A 17,004-nucleotide genomic window follows, 5' to 3' on the forward strand; every position below is an offset into this window, starting at 1 on the left:
CATCCACCAAAGCAAATGGGGGTCGTACCTAAAAGGGGGGAAAGTAGATATGGATAGTGGGTATGGGTTTAATGCTTATACAAAAAAGGGGTGTAAAATATGTTTTTAAAGGTGAAAATAAACATAGTTATTTTGTATCTGCTTTGCACATTTTTACAAAACAAATAAAAATGTCATCAGGTAATGGGCATTATGCTCCCTGACCCCTGGCATGTTTTATAGGTACTCGGGGTTTTGTCCTTGTTTTTATCAACTGCTCTCTTTCTTCCTGGCAGCTTATCATAAACATGCATTATAAATGTGATACTTCTCTATTTTAGAAAAATATAACTGACAGGCAGCCTGGGTTCTGGTTCTGTCGTTTGCTAATTCTATACTTGAAAAATATAAACACAGGTAAAATCATTGTCTGAAGGGAACTGCTCCAAGAGAGTGAAAATATATTAACGTGTCATCAGGATAAAGCTGACATGCAATAACCACAGGGATTTGGTAGAGCCGCCCATAAACCAGCCATGTAAGTGGGTATTAGTGTCCTGATCGGGAACTCAGCATCAAATAAACCGTATAACCACATCAGAGGAGTTAAAATTTAGACTTAGATCTAACCAGCTTGAGCACTTGAGCACATTCAAATAATTTATCCTTGCACTTTAATGAAATTAAAGTGTTTTTAAAGCACTCATCAATTAAGATGTTGAAGAGAGTTAAACTTTAAAAATAGGAAATATCCACTTTCAACGGAATCAGATAAATTGGATGGGATTGACTCTACCTCTTAATGACAGGGGGAAGAGAAGGTGTTGTAGTTAAATCTTGAGTGTTTCAGAGGAAGATTTCAAAGAAAAATAAGCATGTTTACAAGGATTTAAAGGCCGGATAAGACAACATGTAGGCATGCAGCTTTCACATTAAATGTGGTACACAGGGAGCATCATCTTTATTTTTCATAAAACAGATCGTAGCATTGTGAAAAGCTCTCTCAATATCCAAAATAGGAGCAGGGTGAGGATTTAGCAAAGTACAGAAACATTGACATTCAGAATGTTCTCCAGAAGCCATGTGTAGACACACTCTCATACTTAGTTGTAAAAATCAGTTCAGTGTGGTAGTAAAATTCTGCAAGCAAAGGCTAGAAGTCAAAAGGGAAATTAATGAATTCCTTAATCCAAAATGGCAGCTGGGGTTGTGGGTTTTTTTCCTTCATTTGTGGGATCAGAAAATCTTTTCAGTGATGAAAGGGGGCGTGTCCTCTAAAGTACAAGTAACTCCCCGCAGAGACAGTGGAGACTGATAGTATTTACTACATAGATTCGGGTAAGCCTCTGTTGTTTCTTTGGTCAACAGTCTACCCAGTGTCGTTTCCCCAGGAGTGACCTCAGGGCCATATTTTCTGGTGTTGCTTCTCTGCCCCCACTGACATGCCTTTTCTCTTATTTACAGCTGTGTCTTCACCATCGTCCTTTACCATGAAAACGAACACCCTGAGCACATCGGTGCCTAATTCCTACTACCCAGGTAACATAGCTTTCCGTTGTTTCATCTCTTCATAAACCCTGAGCAGTCAGAATCACCCAGGGCTCACTTTGCTGCCCAGGTTGCTTTAGGAGCTTAGCGTGTTTGAAGTGTTGTAACCCGATGCTTTCTATGGCTTTCTGCGGGAAAACTGGGGGGGCCTTTCATCAGTCATTTACTGTTCTTTCTCTTTTTACTTTCTCTGCATTGACCTGCTTATGATGTATGACAGACCCATTTGTGCCAACTGCAATTTTAGGTGAGAACATTTCCCTTTATCACAGTTTATTACAGGAGTAATTTCTAAAGTCAGTGGCCACTCTGTAGGAGACGGCAGTTTGATGCAAGGATCGTAACCCGGACATGGGGGTGGTGGATGGCCTGGAGGGGTTGGGGGTGGGCATAGATAATAAAAAGACTTTCTTTAAACAATCTCCATTGATAAGAAGGGTTTGCCATGTGTGTGTTGGGAATGATAGCAAAAGGTTCCAATGAACGATCCCGGCTCCAGCGCTCTCCCTGTCCAGGTTCAGAATTAAAAGTCAGCTTTGATCCCAAGGAAAAACACAGTTTGTCATCACTCAGCTGTGTACTTGCAAGACCTAAAGTCTGTCCAAAGTGGTGACGGTCATAAACGTGAAAATAGCTTCTTATTATTTTCACTTATTGCTAAGCACTGAAAACAGCAGTTTCAAAAATAGCATTTTTCTAATTCTGCCAAATGTTATGCAGAAAAATCATCACAGTAGAGCTTTGGCCCCCTCCCCCTCCTCGGAGCTACCCAGGGCACCCCCAGCATTTCAGATGTCTGTCACACAGTGGAATTTCAAAGGAGCCGCTGTTCTCAACAGCAAAACGACAAGCTGACACTTTATAATCACATGGTTTATTATGTGTCGGATGTCACCGGAAATGAAATAAAATGTTAGCCCCCGTGGGACAGAATGCAATGAAAGTAGGAAATATTCCCAGCGGGGGCTTAAAGAAAAAAATCCCATTTGTCCAGATTTAAGAAGGGTGAGGAGAAATGGCATTACCTGGCCGTGATAGAACCAAACAAGCATGAGCTGCTGTTGCCTTTGAGACCGTAGCCCGAGCGTACCCGGCTATGTTCTCTCTCTATCAGTACTACTAACCTTACAGAAAAGGAGCACAACACAGATGACTTCAAGGTGTATAACCATCCCTCGTAGCCAGAGCTCCATCCTCAGCTGTGCCAGTCCTGCTTCCTAACTCTCTTTACAAGGGTTTATATCTTGGCAACATAATTTTTCCCCCTGTGCTTCTCTTTTCTCTTAAGTTGTTATGATTTTTATGTAGAGGGTGTTGGGTTTTTTTTCCCCCTTATGGTGTTTTCTGGGCTTGATTAAGCAAGTTTGTTGCTTGAGGAAAAAATGAACTCAGACAGAAGTTGAAGAATGGACCTAAAGCAGACGTTTTGAATTTGCGTCATTTTGAGGACTAATAAACAAACCCCACTAAAGCTGCCACCTTTTAATCCTGACCGTAAGGGAAAGAAAGCTGCATTTTTATCCTTTTCATAAGTGAGGGGCACAGGCTAATCTTAGGTGCCTGAACAGTGCAATCTAAATGCAGATGACATTTGCAGAATCTCTGGATGGGAAATTTGCGACTTCTTTGTGTGCCTGGCATTCATTCTGCAATTCCTCTAGTAGGTGTTCTGACCTTGGGGGAGCTATGAGTGGGGAGGGCTGAGATGTGCATTGTCAGAGGGAAGAAAATGTTCAGATTTCACAGCAGGATTTAGATAAGCTTATTAAACAAATACTATCTTTTAAAGTTGGGGCTTTGTTATTACGAACACTAATGACGTCTTTTAAAGTTGGTTAGGCTTCTCTACAGAGAGAGAGTCACTTGAACAGACAATTCAGATAGCAAAAATGATGCACATTGTGAAAAATAAGTCAGCCAGATCAACAAATAACTGTTACCGTGTTGAGCTGGTACCAACATGCCAATGTGACAAATGGCGGTGCTTGGGGACTGTCCCTTCCACGTCACTCGGTGCGAAGGTGAGTCCATATGTTACATAGGTTATCACTTGAAACCATGCAATGAAGATATGCTGTACATCTACCCTGGCACTTTTGGGGAATAGTGCTGTTTTAATTTACACTAAGACAGGAAGACGTGTTTTGTTGTGACTCACAGCTTAGCACAATTAAATCCTCGAGTGCCTTTTATTCTCACAGGCTAAGGTGCCCAGCCCTAATGTGTAAAGCTTTAGCATGCCTTTATATCATTTTCTTGCAAAAAAAAAAATATATATAGCTAGATAGATGGATAGCGAGGTAGGACCATCGCCTACCTCAAAAGCAGCATCCATTTCAATTCAAGATTTTTCAGCTGGTTCATTGAAAATTCGAGACAATTTGTTAAAGAATGTAGGTAGAATGAATTCTCAGTTCTTAGAAAACCATCGGAACTTTTAGTGAGTAGCTTTATTTCTGATTTCCTCTTAGCCATAATTTTTAATTAAAAATTGTGGGTGGGTAATTTTTAACAAATATAGGAAGTTAGTGACAAATGATGTATTTTATCAGTAATCGTTCCTTTTGAAGAAGTCAGAGGAAACTGATGAATCACTAATTTTGGTGGAATCAAGATTTTCTGCTAGTTTAGGTGACCCAATTTCGAAACAGATATCACACCAGAAACCTTCAGTTTCCTCGTCGGCAGCTATGTTCTCAGTAATAGTGTTCTTTTCTTAGATGATCTGGTAGTGTTTAAATGCTTTAAGACGTGTCCACATAATAATGAGGTCAAGATATCGTAGTGCAGTGGGGGGTGATACATACAGTGGTGACAGTGGTGACTGCTCTGTGGACTTAAAACTTCCAAGAATGCCTCGCCCTGGGATCAGAGCGCTGTGAGGTTGCCGGTGGATCCACATGGAAGACCCACATGATTCATCTGGGGAGGCGTAGAAGGTCAGTCCACAGTGGAGGGCATTTAATTACGTTCATCCCAAAAGGTGCAAAACTGAGAGAACGAGAGGCACAGAGGGGAAACTAATTCATGTTCCATGTACTTGAGTACAAAGAGCAGAACTTCCTGCTGGAGCAGCTGAAAGCTCCAGGGCTTCAGGGCTTCAGGAGGGAGCCTCCCCTACATCGTGAGCTTGGCAGTTGCCAACAAGCAGATCCGATGTGAAAATGTCCCGGTTTATTTGCAACTGTTCTAGTAGATGGGAACATATGAATTTCTAAATTTCAAAGCAAATCCAAATGAAAAAAGAAATCATAAAGTCAACTTACCACCGTTTTTATTTTGTCTTTGTGTCTTTAGCCACCTTGTAGTGATCCAGGTACCATTTCAGCAGCAGCACATAGCCACACACCTGTGTGCCACCCTTCATACCATGCATCCCAGGTGCTTTGCAATGCAGATAGGAGCGAGGATTCAAAGCCAGGCCCAGCTCGCCAAGCGCCCTTGAACTAAATTTCCTTCGGAGCTGAGCTTCTCAGTTTAAACAAACAAACAAAAACCCATAGCTGAGTTCCCTATTGATAAACAATCTGGTCATTTTTTTAATTGAACTCATCTTTTCTTATATGTTTTCACTCTTTATGCCTGAAATCAATTTTGATTTAATGTTCTCATTTTAAGTGACTTTCTCATTATATTTTGATGAGACAGACCCTCAGTTGTAAAGTGGCTGAGGGGATTCAGCATTATAATGAGTTAACCTGTACAATGTGGAACTCTTAACCTAATAGCGCCTTCCTGCATAAGACATTTTTTAATAGCTACAATTTCTGCAGTTCATTAATCTAATTTACTAGGAGTCTTCCATTAAAATATAGCCTCTTTAGGCTTATTTGACCAAATTCTGACATTAATTCTGTAATACAATTTGGTTGACTTGTTCAAGAAATTTAAGTGAGAAAATGTATGGAGTACAACTAAGACTTATTTAGTCATTGCTTGGTTCATGGGGGATGAAAAGCAATTATGATACTATTTTAACCTCCTTTTCTTATTGAATGCTTAAATTAAACACCTCCATCCTAAGGTGATGGGAGAAATGAGGCTCTGCCCTCTGACCACCTATGAATAGAAAACTTAACTGTAAAATTAAAACACAAAATAAAAACTACCTGTACTTATTCACGCAGTACTATTGCTTATGCCCTGTTTCCTTTTTCTCCTCCTCTTTTCTCCTGATATGTATCTTCTTAAAAGTGCCTATAAATGGTAAGTTCCCCCATGCGCCCGCCCCATGGAGAAGGTGTGGAGGGAATGGGCGGGGGGCTGTCTTCTCTGTAGAACAAAGCCAGCTGGTTCTGCTGTGCGTTGGCCTGCATGTTAGCTCCTGTAGATCATCCCATGAGTGCTGTGTTGGCTCACCGTATCCTGTCCAGCTTTCTGATCCTGGAGCATGCGAAGTGACTTATCCAACCAGGTTCCTTTCTCTCCCCCTCCCGCCCCCCCAGTTATCTTGGATCTCATGTATCATGTCCACGTTTTCATTGCTAGCTTTGTAAGCCAACCCATCTTGTGCACTTTTTCTTTGCTCACAGAACATTCATACAGAGTTGATTTCCATCGTCATACAAATGAGTTCACAAATCTTCGGAAGAACACAAGACTGGTTTTGCACCAGGCCTTGATGAAGTTTCAGACTGAAACTTCGATGAACTTTAGCCCCCGAAGGCTAAAGGATTCTTACCAACTAGCTTTGGGAAAGCAAGAGATCGTTTGGACTGCTTTGTAAAAACAAAGATTCCTGCCGCATCCCTACTAGTATTGCCAACCCCACTGAAATCTCTAGACACTTAACTTTTCTTTTTTGCTGAGCCATCACGGGGATCGTGGCAGCCGTAGGTTGAGGGGATGTCAGCAGCCTCTTCTTAGATTCTCGGTGACCCCGTTGTAGCTGCTGGTTCCCCTCATTTTTTCCACGGCCTTCTTTTCCCAGACGAGACGCACACGATGGCCAGTGACACCAGCAGCTTGGTGCAGCCCCACACGTACAAGAAGCGCGAGCCGGCCGACGTGCCCTACCAGACGGGGCAGCTGCACCCTGCCATCCGGGTGGCCGACCTGCTTCAGCACATCACGCAGATGAAGTGCGCGGAGGGCTACGGCTTCAAGGAGGAGTACGAGGTGAGCACGCACCCCGCACCTGGGCTCCCCCTCCGCCCGCCTGGGCGCGGCGCCCGGGGGCTGTGCGACATCTCCCCTAGCCGGTGGGGCCCACGAGGCCGCCAGGAAGGGAACAGCTGTTTCATCCCTGGATCCATTTCCATCCAGCGGTGAGACTTAACCACCGGGGGGATGTCCTACCTTAAATGAAAAGAGGAGAAATACTTCTTCACCTTTTTCTTTATTCTGCATAAATACGCCATGAAAACAGAGGCCTGCCAGGCTCTCTTCCCCATTCCTCACCACCTTTCCTGGCTTTTCCTATAATAAAGTCTGATGTTAAATCCCAATAATTTTGAGGGTTATCTCTGGAAGAAGCTGTCCACCTAGAACAGTTGTAGACCAACCAGCAATGTCTTGCATGGAGATGAGATGGCAGTAGAGGGACCGGCTAGTGTCACGGCAGTGACAGCTGTCACCGTCCCGCCAGCCCAGGGAGCAGGTCGCTGTCCTGGGATCCAGGCCCCCCCTTGGGGGCCTTCAGGAACAGCGATATATAATCTGGCACCATATATAAATGTAGGACTCACCCCTTTCACAGCCTCTGTCCTCAGCCTAATTCTGTTGGAAAGTCTTTCCCAAACTGAAGAGAATTAATTTATTTGAAGAGTCTGCTTCAAAAGAGCATACCTTCACTGAGTGTGTGTGTGTGTGTGTGTGTGTGTGTGTGTGTATGTGTATGTGTGGTGAAGGGGGAGAAGGAAGGGGCTTGGATTTCTCTGTTACCTTATTAAGTAAAATTAGTTCACAATCATTGGTGAAGATAAAGTAGCAGCATGCTTACAGTAAAAATAGGATTAGAAAGCCACATGGCTTTTTAAATCTAAGAACGTGTTGCTGGTACTGCATCTACCTGACTAGCTCCTAGTTGGAAAACATCTTGTCTGGGATTAGAGTATTTTTAAAATCAGTTTCTACCACCCCCTATCCTTCGACGTTCAAACTCTGCTTCTTTCTCCTCTTGGGGGGCCCTCATGATGCCTCAGTTTTATGCCCCAGATGCTACCTTATCTTGGGTTTAGCTTAATTGTCCAAGGCTCGTTACAGCAGTCGGAGCCCCACCACTGCTCTGCTCCTTTGAAGGCCAGGTCTTTGTTCAACGCAGGCAAATACACAGACACACTTCGCTCTGCTGACACGTGTGTCCTCACATATTACCAATGACCGCAGTTCAGAAGACTGCAAAGCCAAGAAAACAATCACAAACCAGGGCCCAAAGGTTTGATTTAAGTCCAGAAAACATTTCCAAATGAAGTTCTGCATTTTAGCCATCCTGAAATTCTTAGGTTTGCCTTTAGTGATTTGATTCATAATTCAGTGAAACTGACCGCCTTTACATATTTCCTCCTGCACTTTTAAAGGCTGGCTTAGGAATGAATAGGATTAAGAGCAAGACTTCCAAAAGCATTAATATCTTATGAAAGACAAAATTAGATTATTGAGAAAATAGCAGCCTAATGAATAGAGGTGATGTCTGTAGTTCTGTCCAATCTTCTGAATACAGATAGTGCTCTAATGTTTATCAAACATGTTCAAGTCAAAGAGATTAGGTATAGGCTCAAATAACAATTCGTAAAATAACCTGAGTCCGATTTTTCATGGACTATTTTAAAATACCTACCTTAGGACTTCTAATAACACACCATAGATGATGCGTATTTGAAAGTATGCAGAAAATCAGTTCCGGTTCACATCTCCTGAAGAAATATGATTTATAAGTGCAAACTGAAACAGTGTATACTCATCTGAAGTGTGTTATAATTGATGATTGAGTTGTTATACTCGGCAATAAAATGTTGTATTAGGGCTTCCCTGGTGGCGCAGTGGTTGAGGGTCCGCCTGCCAATGCAGGGGACACGGGTTCGTGCCCCGGTCCGGGAAGATCCCACGTCCCACGGAGCGGCTGGGCCCGTGAGCCATGGCCGCTGAGCCTGCGTGTCTGGAGCCTGTGCTCCGCAACGGGAGAGGCCACAACAGTGAGAGGTCCGTGTACTGCAAAAAAAAAAAAAAAAATGTTGTATTAGTTACAGTTCAAAAAACTCTTTTTCCCATACTAGCTATTCAGTGGATCAGAGAAGACTGTTTCTTTTTTTAATTTATTTTATTGAAGTATAGTTGATTTACAGTGTTGTGTTAATTTCTGCTGTACAGCAAAGTGATTCAGTTATACATATATATTCATATTTTTTCATATTCGTTTCTATTATGGTTTATCACAGGATATTGAATATAGTTCCCTGTGCTATACAGTAGGACCTTGTTGTTTATCCATTCTATATATAACAGTTTGCCTCTGCTAATCCCAAACTCCCATTCCTTCACTCCCCCATCTCTCTTCCCCCTTGGCAACCACAAGTCTGTTCTCTATATCTGTGAGTCTGTTTCTGTTTCATAGATACGTTCATTTATGTCATATTTTAGATTCCACATATAAGTGGTATCGTATGGTATTTGTCTTTCTCTACCTGACTTACTTCACTTAGTATGATAATCTCTAGTTGCATCCATGTTCTGCAAATAGCATTATTTCATTTTTTTTATGGCTGAGTAATATTCCATTGTATATATGTACCACATCTTTATCCATTCATCTGTCGATGGGCATTTAGGTTGTTTCCATGTCTTAGCTATTGTAAATAATGCTGCTATGAACATAGGGGTGCATGTATCTTTTCGAATTATAGTTTTGTCTGGATATATGCCCAGGAGTTGGATTGCTGGATCATGTGGCAACTCTGTTTTTAGTTTTTTGAGGAATCTTTATACTGTTTTCCATAGTGGCTGCACCAACTTAACATTTACACCAACAGTGTAGGAGGACTTCCTTTTCTCCACACCCCAGAGACAACTGTTTAAAACTAACATGTACAGGTATCCAATGATCACATTATACACCCTAAAGTTACACAATGTTATGTGTCAGTTATATCTCAATAAAACTGAGAAGGGGGGGAGTAAAAACTTTTCAATGCCAAAATCATTATCAGCTTTCTTTAAAAGAAGGAAGGGAAAAAAAGAAAAAAGAGCAAATACTGGAGAGGAAAGTGGGAACAAATAGGAACGTGCTATTGGGAGAAGTATGAGATGGAAAGTTCTGTTAGGAATAATCCTAGCACTCAGTAATTTTCAGGTTATTAAGTAGCCCCCCCGCCGGGGACAGGGTGCGGATGTGGGTGGGAGGACCGTGGTGGGACAGAGTAAACGGGACATGAGGAGTGATGCTGGCACAAGGGTAAATCTATAGAGTGGCCGCAGGGAGAGGGGAACACCTGCTCAGTCTCTCACCTACATCCCGAAGTCCCCCCTCTCCCTCGCCATCCTTGCCTGCACATGGCTGTATTACATGCCCTCATCTTCCCTGGAGGCACAGCCAAGTTTATGGGGATTAATGGGGCAGTGGCAAACCCCAGCTGCCGTTATCCTGCTCGACTTACTTTAGAGAAAAATCCCAGGGGATTTTTATTCCAGTGTGAATCTGGAAACATCCTTAAGCAGTTATGTTTTAAAGCCCAGTCTGACTTTTAGAACTCTAACCAAACGCACCTCTTTGAATCTTGCTGTGAAGTCTGCAACGTTCCCTCAAACCCACACCAGAAGTCAGGAGTGTGTGGCTGCCTGGTGTCGTGTGAAGCTCAAGGATCAGATGGTAAGAGGCCGTGGTTTGGAAAGAGGCTCTAGTACCAGACTGTGGATATTCCAGCTCAGCCTGGACCAAGCTGTCTAACCTCCTGGGCCTCAGTTTCTCCATCTGTAAAATGGGATAACTGTAGTATCAACCTCATAAGAGTATTGTGAGGCTTGACTCATTTAATGCATCATAAGTACTAGAACTGAATCTGATATTCAGTGGCAGCTTTAGCTAATAAAAGAGGAAAGGACTAATTTATAATAGGATCCAAGACAGGGCATTCACCCCGTGGTCTTTACAGGGAAACTGTGTCAATTACAATTTCAGTACCTCTCCTGTGTTCACACTCTGGATAGATAGTTCACTTACCATGTATCATCAAAACTTGCCATTCAAAAGTAACTTAAATATATAGGTAGGTTTGACTCTGTGGACAAAGAGTTTGAGAACTGAGAAAATAAGTTAAATATTTTTTCTTTTTTAAAATATTGGCGTATAGTTGACTTACAATACTATATTGGTTTCAGGTGTATGACATGGTGATTTGATATTTTTATAGATTACCCGTCAAAGTTATTAGATATTATTGACTGTATTCCCTGTGCTGAATATTACATCCCGGTAACTTACTCTTTTTTCTTTCTTACAGTTTAACAGATAAAATACAGTTTGCTCAGTTAAACCTGAACTTCAGATAAACAGAATAATTCTTTAATATAAGTATGTCCCAAATACTGCATAGGACATACTTATACTAAAAACTACTCACTGCATATATGAAACTCAGTTAATATTTAAAAGTATATGCTGTTGGGCTTCCCTGGTGGCGCAGTGGTTGAGAGTCCGCCTGCCGAAGCAGGGGACGCGGGTTCGTGCCACGGTCCGGGAAGATCCCACATGCCGCGGAGGGGCTGGGCCCGTGGGCCATGGCCGCTGAGACTGTGTGTCCGGAGCCTGTGCTCCACAATGGGAGAGGCCACAACAGTGAGAGGCCCGCATACCGCAAAAAAAAAAAAAAAAAAAAAAAGTATATGCTGTCAACTTTTATTGTTGAAACAGTATTTTCATATCTAGGTTAGAAGAGTCCTAAGGGATGGTGTAGCTACAGACCACAGAATACTATCTTTTAAACAATGGTTCTATGAGTGTCTTTGCAAGGTCGGATTTGGGGAAAAGCTTACCTTAAGCTGCGCTTGTTAGTTCACTGGAGAATACCAAGCACATGGGGTGAATGTGACACGTCTGGGTGCTGGGGACACGGAGGACACCGAGTGCCCTGCCCTCAGGAGTCTCCCTCTGCAGGAGGAAGCAGTCATGGGGTGGGTGTAGCACCTCTTATGAAACCTCACAAGAGAGATTTGCGTTAGTACTTTGAAGGCTGGGGTTGCAAGTCTGGGCAAGGATGACTTTTTCCTTGAAGGATGTGTTGGAGTTGGCCAGGAGAAGGCAAAAGAGTGGGATTCCAGGTAGATGCGGAAGCAAGAGAACGTGGGCAGTCAGGGCGCTGTCGTGAAGGGCCATGTGTGTCCCACCCAGAAGCTTGTACATCACTCTGGCCGCCGTGGGAAGAGAAGAATAATTCAGGTAACGCATGCATCTCATTCCTGTACCTGGAGGGAGATCTGTTCACACAAACAGCTTAATTTTTAAATGCTGTTTTACATGGCACACAGGAACTGCTTGAAAGATAATAATCCACACCCAAAAAGTAAAGGGGAGATGGAAAATGTATTTACTGGAAAAGAGTAGTATGAACTACATCCCTTTCTCCCCATGCAAAAAAATGCAGTGCAGTGCTTGGCTTCCAGATTTGTTGAAGCGATGAATTACTTCAATTCGGAAGCATTTCTTGGGGGAAACCATCAAGAAAGCCTCAGGTTGCCGCCATGACTCAGCGACCAAAACCTGACCAATCAGTCGGTTTTCTTCAATCCATGTACTTTGGGAAACACCAGCCACTTAGACTGTAAAATACTTTTGAAATAGTGACTTTTTCTCTGTTGACACTGTTTCAACAAATTCGTCTTTATCTTTTCCAAGACGGAGATGTCTGAAAACTGGCCTTAACCCTGGAAGGGTTCATTACCGCTCAAGTAGCCGACTGAAGTGTGTCCAAAGCAGAGGGAAAACATGCTGGGGATAAGACAGAGCAGCACTGAGTGCAGAAGATTTTGTTTGTTTTTGGTTTTTGTTCTAACAAGATCATCATATGGCATCTCTCACCAGGGAAGTGCAATAATTTGATTCAAAAGAAACTCAGACATGAATCACAGTAAAAAAGTAAACAGGCTGAATTGAACAGAAAATGGCATGCTGTCAACAGACTGGTTTGGGGATCTCAGGAGAAAGACCCAGTGGAAAGGGCAAGTTTGTTTACGTTGCTACAAAAGAGGAGCTGGTTCTTTCTTCCAAAAAGCAAAGATCAGTCTGTGCTAAGCGCTTGGAGGAGATCCGTGGGTTTACCAGAAGTGGAGAAAGGAGACCAGCTGCACTCAGGAAGCAGTGGAGGCCTGAGCGGCCGCCCCAACAGACTCCTGGGCCTTTATCACCTGGAGTGAAAAGGAAGATTCTCCAGCTCTGTCCTGAGCCAGCAGGCCCTGCCCTAGATGTGGGAGCTGCTCCCTGCTACCTGAGTGAGACGGAGGGGGTCCCAGCCTCAGGGGTGACCCTGCACGGTTGGAGAATGAATTCCTGCCCCTCTGTCGTCCCCAGAAGGTCTTCTTTGGTCCTGGATTTTTGAACTGATCTAATTTTCTTCTGGGATCCAAGCAGAAAAACATTAACCTGAAGTAGGAAAATAGTTGTGCAGTTCTGAAAGAATGTATGTTGCTATCGTTGTAAAATTAAGATAAAGGAAGGACAGCAATTTAAAACTACTCCCACATAGGACCTCCTGAAAAACACTGATGGTACTCTTTTATTAGCTAATAATTAATATTGCTCTGGAGCACAAAAATTTATTTTCCAGTTACTAGATCTGAAATGTATAAACCTAAGTAACTCGTGGCAGCTACTTCTCAAACAACTATGTGTGTGTGTGCATATATGTCTAAACTTATTTAGAAAAGCATTATCCTGACCCCACCTACTTTTATCCTGTGTGTTTCTCTAGGGTACAAACACGGATGATTAATTTTATAATTGAACATGGAGACTGGTTTTTTGCTCAGTTTAAATTGGGGAATTGGAGGCTTTATGCCAAGATCTTCAGGCTTAAGTACAACCTATGCGTTTTTCCAAGGAACCTGGAGTTTTTTAAATATGTCTAACTCCTAGTAGCTCCTTGTAGATCTTTTTAAAATGTGTGGATTGTAGGGGCTTCCCTGGTGGCGCAGTGGTTGAGAGTCCGCCTGCCGATGCAGGGGACACGGATTCGTGCCCCGGTCCGGGAGGATCCCATATGCCGCGGAGCGGCTGGGCCCGTGAGCCATGGCCACTGGGCCTGCGCGTCCGGAGCCTGTGCTCTGCAACGGGAGAGGCCACAACGGTGAGAGGCCCACGTACCGCAAAACAAAAACAAAAACAGACCAAAAAAAATGTATGGATTGTATATTTTCCCCTCTCACCCTTCCCGTTTTCTAAGTAAAACAGCTGATTTTGTTCAGTGTAAGGCACAGTGTCATATTTGATGGCTCTGTCTATATTTGACAAAGTGTGGTGAGCTAAGAAGGAATTGTCTTAGCAAAAAAAAGTCTCACTTGCCCTCCAAATGTGAGTCTCATTTTGGTTTTGTTTTGTTTGTTTGTTTGTTTAATTTACTTGCCTCCCACCTCAGGGAAGCCAGTGAAACCTAAATAGAGAAAACCACTCCCTGAGAAACCACTTCCTCCCCATGGAGCCTGCAGTTCTAATTGCTGATGAGATGCCCTTCGACAGCAAGGCCCTCAGCTGGGAAGACAGGCCAGCATCCCCAGGTGGGCGGCAGTGCCGCTGGGGAGAAGGGCGCCCTGTGCCTGGTCCCTCCCCGTGCGGGGCTAGTGGGCTGGTACCTCTAGAAAAGTTCTAAGAATAGTGCCCACGGCCACTTGGCTAGGTTTTGAAAACGGAGGCCGAGGCAGGTGGAATGAGAGGTGCTTTTGTGTTCTTACCTGCTGGAACCATTGCCGACAGAGCTGGCCCGTGCTCGTGGGTGGTCCAGCGTGCAGGCACCCCCTTCCCCTCACCTCCAGCCGGCACACTCTTCAGATGTGCTTTTCAGTTCCCGCTTCACATTCTGAGGCACCAGCTGAGTCCATCAATTGCCACAATCAGTGCAGGTTATTTTCTGTCCCACAGGACACAAAATAAACAAAACAAAACCATTGAAAGCCAAGGATGGGGACATGGGGGAGCCTTGGCAAGCTCTGCAAATACATTAGGAATCACAACAGCTGTGCCTCCAGTGGCTGCCGCAGCCAAGTAAGTTTTGACATTTTTTTTTTCCTTTAATTATTACGGTGATGCTGAGCCAGGTCCATGAGAAAATGATAAAAAAAAAACTTCTGTGTGAAATTTTGAGGCTGCTTCAAGCTGTTTGGGGAAAATCAAGTGTATGTGTTTATGAATACTTTCTTAGTAGATGAAAATCTCTGCATATTTTAAATAACGCAACAGAGACGGTTGATTTTTACTGTGAATACTCGGTAGATTTTTCACTAAACTACAAATATAAAAGTGTCTGTTTTATTTGTTGCGTGCTCCATTTTGTCATGCTTGCTTTCAGGACGTCTTATGTGCTAGCTGATTTTTTTAATCCAGTTTTCTTTTGCCCACACTCCTGATAATATCCTGGACTCAGAAAACTTCGGAAAATTTAGTTAAAAATTGTTATTTCCCACGACTCTCTATTCCTCCCTCTGATTTTAGTTCATGGTGGTGGACCTTTTCCAGTTTGTTTGGAGTAGTTCTAGTTCACCGTCTGGTTTCCATTTTGAAGCTGGTCAATGGAACTGTCTTTATCTCCCCCGGGAAGAGTTAGGCACTTTCCCCACTTGTTAACATGCTTTTAGTGTCGGGTGCCATTAGTCACAGGACCCGGCCCAGAAGGGACTGTCGGGATGCCTGTATCCCACACCTGCCGACCTCGTGTGTATCTGGTATCAGGTGGATACTGTCACCGCCTGCTGACCTGGTCCAGCTGGCTTCAGCACAGTGGGATTGCCCCTCCCCGCGACCTCCCCTCAGCACCTCCCAAGTCCTATCCTAGCACCTCCCAAGTCCCCCTCCCACCGTTTCCAATTCCATCCCTTCCTCTCCCAGCCCACCGGCCGCCCTCATCTCTTGCCCACCCCCTTGTAACTCTCCCCGACCTCATCTCTCAACATTTACTCTCCCCCTTCACATCTACCCTCCACTCTGCAACCAGTTTTGTTTGGGAAACACAGATGTTATCACATGTGATGCCAAAACATCTGCTCTGGATTCTTTGCAAAATTAGGCCCCTCCTTAGCAGAGAGCGCTCAGTCCTCTGGGACGCGGCCCTGGGCCTGCTGCAGGCTGTCACTGTAGCCACAGCAGCTTCCCGCCACGTGCCTCAGGCCCAGCTCCTGCCACCTTTCACACCCTCAGCACCTCGTGTCTCTGGGCTGTGCTCCACGTCGTGGTTTCTGCCTCGAGTGACTCCCAGCTCCTCCTTCACCTGCCAGCTCCCTTCAGACCCAACATGGATGTTACCAGACACCAGGCCGTCCACGGTCTCATAGCTCTGCGTTAGAATAACACAGTGGGCAGTACTAATACCGTGGGCAATGTATTAGCTGATAATATGGTAAAGTGTACATTAATGGATTATCCAATAGATATTTGAGAAACACTGCTAAATATGTTACTTTACATTTGTTGAATTGATTTCTGTGTATTTCAACACATACACCCCTAGAAGGGGAAATGAAGTTAAAGGTGGATAGAGCTATTACAAATACACACTCAGAATGGTACACATCATCACGTAGGAGCAAGTGGATTAGCAGTGTCCAGCCAGGAAAAACTGTGCTGACCAACTTGAACCTTACCAATACCCGTCACTTAAAAATGGGAAGAATGGCATGGTTCCATCTGATCATTTTTACTCACTGAATGCCAACCATATGTTTAAAAAAATTAGGGTAAATGTTTTTGTTCCATATTTGCTTTCATTTCTTTTTTAATCCCTAATAGAAATAATGTAGAAATATTTAGTGACTTCAATGCATTTCAAAACATGACTATTGCAAGAGAGAAACTGTATGTCATCCTACACAGATTCAAAGCTCATAAAGGTAATTTGTGTTATCATGGACGTATTTTCAGGGGGAGCAAGGTTTTGAGGGGTGGATTTTCCATGAAATCCTGCTTGGTTCCTAGAATGATGATGATGATGTTGACGGTTAGACCTACGTTGGTCTAGCCCTAACCCTAATGTAGTAGCACTCTACAAAGATACACACACAGATAGAGAGAGACACATAGATATTTCTAAGCACAATGCTCTTACACTGTTATCACACCCATTTTACAGATGAGGGAATGACTCAGAATGTAAGTCATTTGCCCAAGGTCATCCCACTTTGGAGTGGTGGGATTTACTCCATAATCTGTTGACTCCAAAGGCCACGTTCTTTTCCACTACACCACATAACTTCTTCATGGAGCACCACGAAACACAGACCTACAGAAGTTAACCTTGGGTTTTACTGATTTGACTTGTGATTTCATGGCAGGAGCATTGTTTTACT

The 17,004-nt window shown here is 43.5% G+C and overlaps 1 protein-coding gene across 1 annotated transcript in view; it reads left to right on the forward strand.

Annotated features, from left to right (window-relative positions):
* The window catches only part of PTPRM (protein tyrosine phosphatase receptor type M), a 570,916-nt gene that overhangs the window by 420,348 nt on the left and 133,564 nt on the right, over positions 1–17,004 (forward strand). Inside the window, exons 16-19 of the mRNA XM_065889474.1 lie at positions 1,444–1,518; positions 1,748–1,774; positions 5,722–5,733; positions 6,458–6,645. Of these exons, the coding sequence (XP_065745546.1) occupies positions 1,444–1,518; positions 1,748–1,774; positions 5,722–5,733; positions 6,458–6,645 (302 nt within the window). The remainder of the gene's footprint in view (positions 1–1,443; positions 1,519–1,747; positions 1,775–5,721; positions 5,734–6,457; positions 6,646–17,004) is intronic.

Source organism: Phocoena phocoena, chromosome 13 (assembly GCF_963924675.1).
Source record: "Phocoena phocoena chromosome 13, mPhoPho1.1, whole genome shotgun sequence".
NCBI lineage: Eukaryota > Metazoa > Chordata > Mammalia > Artiodactyla > Phocoenidae > Phocoena > Phocoena phocoena.